Here is a 5,477-nt window from a genome sequence, read left to right as displayed (position 1 = left end):
TGCTCTGACATGTCAATGGCTAGGGAACTCACTAAAGTCTAGGAATAGTGGTGCACATCCCATGAGGTGAAGTTCTTTAAGGTATTTTCATTGTTAATTTGCTAAAGAATCTGTCTTTCCCACAACAAATTGTTTTTTTGCGACAATTTCACTCTTTCACGGATCACTATTGTCAAGGCATTTACTATTTTTGATCTCCTCCCTATGTGAAAATCATCTGAGCCTTGTAGAGTTATTGTTGAGGTTCCTATTAATAAAACAGTTCCCTATGATTTTTATGACAGGGCTTCTCAAGGTTCTCCTTGTTCATGTGGTGGAGAGGCTCTACTCTTTCTCAATGAGAGTCACTCTTATAGAATGAAAATGAGTATGGGCGATGTCACTAATAATTTTGCAGAGTTGCTTGCTTTGAAGTTTCTTTTGATTTATGCTCTGGAGAAAGATATTACAGTCTTGCTTGTTTAAGGAGATTCTCAATTGGTGGTCAAATGGATCAACAACAGCTTTCAATGCCAAAATCTTTGATTATTGCCCATTGTGATTAAAATCTTCATGCTTAAATCACTCTCTAGAGAAAGATATTACAGTCCTGCATGTTTATGGAGATTCTCAATTGGTGGCCAAATGGATCAACGACAACTTTCAATGCCAAAATCTTTGATTATTGCCCATTGTGATTAAAATCTTCATGCTTAAATCACTCTTGAACATTTCCACCATTACACATATCTATAAGGAATTAAATATGGATGTTGACATATTTTCAAAAGACGGAATTTTAATGGCATTAGGACCTCACATATTATGGAGGTACAGAATGAAGCCCATAATGCTATCTAACATCGTTCATTTATAGACATGTATCTAAGGGACTCATTTTCATTATGAAATAATTAGTTTATGTTTTTTCACACAATTATTTTACTACCTACATAATACTTTTGTTGCTCTCACATAACACTTTTTAAGGATATAACCATAATCTTCTTTTTTTTAATTAACATTACCGTAAATCATTTTTATTTTTTAATAATAAGTATATGTAAAAGCTATACCTATACCTAAATACATGCCTATCATGTATAAACCATATGTAATTTTATATCTTCTTCGTAATAAAATTATAGTTTATTTGTAGAAAAAAATTAATAAAATCAACGACTTTTTATATATGAATACTCATGAATTTAATTGAAAATCCATCTATAAAATAGTAATTTTTCCAACATAAATATTTAATAATACAAAATCATCCGAATTAAAGGAAATAATTTATAAAATATTAGTTTTTAAAGCATAAATAATACAAAATCGTACAAAATAATCAATTGTGAGAGGACGGAATGCTTCAGGCGTAAATTTGATTTTTACAAAAGCACCTTTTAAAAAGGTATTGTAATATCTTCTGCAGCAAAAGGGGTTATTTTGTGGCTTATGGTTTTTGCCAAAATGAATAAAGTACTTGCAATTGTTCTCTACGTGAATACAATAATGCATTCAAAGTGTCTGCACATTCCAATTGAGAGGTCATTACCATGAACTACATTAAAACATGTCCTTAGCATTTCTTACGCGTTACATTTCCGTGATTCTTTTCTTATTGTAATTGGCATTTCTTACGCGTTACATTTCCGTGATTCTTTTCTTATTGTAATTGGCATATTTGATGTGGGCCTCTGCTCTTTTCCTTTTGTTTCCTCTCAACTCTGCACAATAATTCGAACATTGCCATCAAAGTAGCATATCTGTCTTAGCAGTTAGTATAAATTAAATTAACAAGTATATTAAGAAATTAATGTATTTTAAAAAATATTTAATTTGAAGTTTTATATAATTTTAGTGATAGCATTTTATTAAATAGATTGTTATTTTATCCAATAAGTTAATAGGCTTGTCCTCAGTATGCTGAACTTATTTCGATGGCAGATTCCTTCGAACCTAATCTATTTTTAAAATATTTTAAAAATTTGTAACAAAAATAGATGGTTCTTCTCAGCTCAATATGCCGAACTTAATCTGCTTGGTTCTCAGCTCAATATGCTGAACTTATCTGGATTACAGATTCCTCCCAACCTAGTCAAATTTTAAGATATTCTAAATGTCGTAGATATTCTAAATATCTGAGACAGAAATAAAGATGCTCTTCTCTGCCCAAATAAAAATAAATGAAGTAAAGATGCTCTGCTCTGCTTAGATAAAAATAAATGAAGTAAAGATGCTCCGTTTTATTTAGATAAAAATAAATAAATAATATATATACTCTTTTTAGATAAAAATAAATAAATAAATAATATATTTTTGATTAACATTATCTTTCCTTGCTAATCCAGAAACATATGATTAAATAAAAATAAATAAATGAATAATATACCCTTGACTAACCTTGTCTTCCCCTGTTAATCCAGGAATATATGCTTAAATAAATAATATATATACTCTTGACTAACATTGTCCTCCCCTGCTAATCCAGGAATATATGATAGATTTGCTTTATATGTGTTTACTGAGCCTTGCAGGAGTGATTAAATGTGAAGTTAAGTCTTTACAAGTCTAGTGATTAAATGTGAAGTTAAGTCTTTACAAGTCTAGTGATCCATTTTATCGAATTTTCCAACTAGCTCTGGAAAAAAAATATATGTTCATTGAATGCTAAAGTTTTATAAATAGATGTTTTTAGACACATTCAGAGGGCTATCACCGACAATTCCTACCTTCCTCACTCCAATTTCCCGAATTTGGGCAGGGTCCACTCATACTCCACCATTGGTAAGTAGTAAGGACTGTCAAGTAGAATAAAGTTACACCACCGAAGAACCGTACTTTTGAATCGTTAAACGAACTGATGGGAGTGGTAGCGGTCTACAATTTTCATTCTAGAGAGAGAATCGATTACGAACGTCGCGTTATTCCGTTGGGAAGAGAGAGAAAGTAGGCACAAATACCGCAATTCTGGTTGTTCCCCGTTCGCTCATCTTTGGCTCACCTCGCTTTTCGATGCTATAAGGAGCCCCGTCTCCAATTTACTTACAGTTTCGCACACAGGTAACTCGCGGGAGGGGATCAAATTTATTGGTGATGATGAATTTTCGAAATATAATGATGCAGGCCAGCCTGTGCAAGAATTCTCATGCACTCGCTCCTCGGACTTTAGTAATGGTAAGGTATGAATGGTGCGATTATAGTAAAGTGTTGTTCTGCGTCTCTTTACCTCCTGTAACATAAATTCTTGCAATTTCTGTACTTTATTTTATGATAACCATATAATAATAATTAGTGTATCATAACTTTCAGGGGACGCAGGTCGCATGTAAAGGCTTCAGCGGAAATTAACAAAGTGGTATACACCCCTGATAATGATAATAATGAAGAAGGAGAATATCTAGGCGGCAGCAGCATGACCGAACACTGTTGTGAGCATGAGAATGAGAAAGAGAAAGAGAAAGAGAAGACATGGTGGGTTCCTCACCCGCAAAGCGGCATTTTCCATCCAGAGGGCCACCAGAAATGGATCGAGGACGTTAATAATTGCAAGAAGGTGCGTGAGGAAGAACAAAATTATTGGTTTCGATCACTTGAGGACGTTACACCACCGCACCATATTGATCTTAATACTTATATTAGTTCAGATTAACGCTCTTTCTCCTACCATCACAGTTTTACAGAGACAAGGAGAAAATCAAGTTATATTTTAATCATTTTCATCTTGCGGATTTCGTTTTTTGTTTCGAAAAACAAACGACTTATCTTGTGTAACTCTTTTTTAGTTTTTTATCTAATGCTATTTGTTTTGGTATTGTTTAGTGAGTTTTTGGAATTTAGTATTTTATCAAAGTTTACAAGTCTTTTAAAATGGAAGGTGTCAAGATCTCTAAGTTATTCTTGGAAAAACTAAACTAGAACCTTTACAAAGTTTTATAATTAAAGGAAAAGTTGAATAGATTTAATTAATAAGATTTCAATTTTTTATTATAAGTAAAGAAATTATTTAATTAATACTATTTTAAAATTTTCATTATAATTAAAATAAATGAGTTAATTTTTGGATTTCAGAGATCTGTGGTTTGAGCTTTTTGAATTTTTGACCGGAGAACCCATAGTAATTTTTCTTTTATAAAATATTATTTTGGTCGAAATTGTAAAATATGTTATATTTTATAGCTGTAATCACTTTATTGAAACTGCATCGCACCATGTGCAATCACAATGATACCTTTTAGGACCGGTATATTTTTTATAAAGTTAAATCAAATAATTGAGTATCTCACTCTATTTATTATAATTCTAATGAGGAATTTGAAATATTATTTTATATAAAGTTAAATCAAATAATGGAGTATCTCACTCTATTTTAATTCTAATGACGAATTTGAAATATTAGTTTACTCTATTTTAATTTTAATGACGAATTTGAAATATTATTTTATATATAAAATGATAGTTATTTTTTTTTAACAAAAAGATATTCAATAATTTTCATCAATCTTTTTTAATATAAATTTTACAAAATGGTCTTCTTAAAAAAGATTGTGCATATATAAAATTAATTTATTAAACTTAAATATAAAATTTAATTTTTATTTTAATATAAATATTATTTTATATATGAAATGATAGTTCAAAATTTTAACAAAAGGATACTCATTTTTATTTTAATATAAATATTATTTTATATATAGAATGATAGTTCAAAATTTTAACAAAAAGATACTTGATAATCTTTAGTCAATCTGTTTCAACATAATTTTTTACAAAACAATATATTGGTTTCTTAAAAAAAAATTGTATGTATTTATAAAATTAATTTATTAAATTTAAATGTAAAAATAATATATAATATATATATATATATATAAGATTTTCAATATTATAAGTTTACGATGAATAGTGTGTTGGTATGAGATTTTTTTCCCTGTACATGGATTAAAATAATAATTTTTTTTTTTTTTCAAAATTAAAATTGGTTTTGGAATTATATTAATTTATTTTTTCACACTATAGATCTAAATGAGCTTGCAATGAAAGTCAATTCCAAGATATTTGGGCAAAAAAACTTTATCCAAAATGTTATTATCATACACTAAATAAGTGAAATCCTTAACTTTGATGATCATAAATTTTCCCTTATTTATTGGAATTATAGATATAACACAAAAATATCTAATAAGTTTATGTTGTTAATATAAGTGTAAATCCTTGTCAGAAAAATAATATCATATTCAAAAAGGAGAAGAAAAATGATTATTCTAACCAAAATAGTGAGAATGCAATATGTTTTCTATAAACAAAATGCTTTAAATTGTTGATGGCCCAGCCCTTCGGTGACGTGGACACACAGTCACGTGGTCTCACCTCAGGCCCTGGTGGTCACTTTGCGTGCTGACAAAACTCCCGCGGTTTTACCTGGCCCCCAATCCGAGGCTCATTAAATCACGCATCTGCCGGTTGAAAGGTTTAGCCACCGGTTTGTTCCGTTACCT

At 29.8% G+C, this 5,477-nt stretch overlaps 1 protein-coding gene across 1 annotated transcript; it reads left to right on the top strand.

Moving 5' to 3' along the window:
* The first annotated feature begins 2,761 nt into the window (after nt 1–2,761).
* On the top strand, nt 2,762–3,731 carry LOC149146780 (uncharacterized). The gene is made up of 2 exons (XM_089453196.1): nt 2,762–3,161; nt 3,292–3,731. Exons 1-2 carry the CDS (start codon nt 3,076–3,078, stop codon nt 3,629–3,631), a joined length of 426 nt encoding a protein of 141 aa, XP_089309322.1. The 5' UTR covers nt 2,762–3,075; the 3' UTR covers nt 3,632–3,731.
* Nucleotides 3,732–5,477: the final 1,746 nt, after the last annotated feature.

The sequence above is a fragment of the Pinus tabuliformis genome, chromosome X (assembly GCF_031772625.1).
Source record: "Pinus tabuliformis cultivar Carrire ecotype Pingquan chromosome X, CPIR1, whole genome shotgun sequence".
Taxonomy (NCBI): domain Eukaryota; kingdom Viridiplantae; phylum Streptophyta; class Pinopsida; order Pinales; family Pinaceae; genus Pinus; species Pinus tabuliformis.
The sequence above is the reverse complement of the archived record's forward strand: the minus strand, read 5'-3'. Positions and strand labels throughout refer to the sequence as shown.

What these genes read in the sequence shown, in the direction of transcription:
- LOC149146780 (XM_089453196.1), top strand. Translation starts at nt 3,076, where the DNA reads ATGATGAATTTTCGAAATATAATGATGCAGGCCAGCCTGTGCAAGAAT. An exon ending in CGGACTTTAGTAATGGTAAG is followed by an intron (nt 3,162 to 3,291) that starts GTATGAATGGTG and finishes CATAACTTTCAG; the next exon opens with GGGACGCAGGTCGCATGTAA.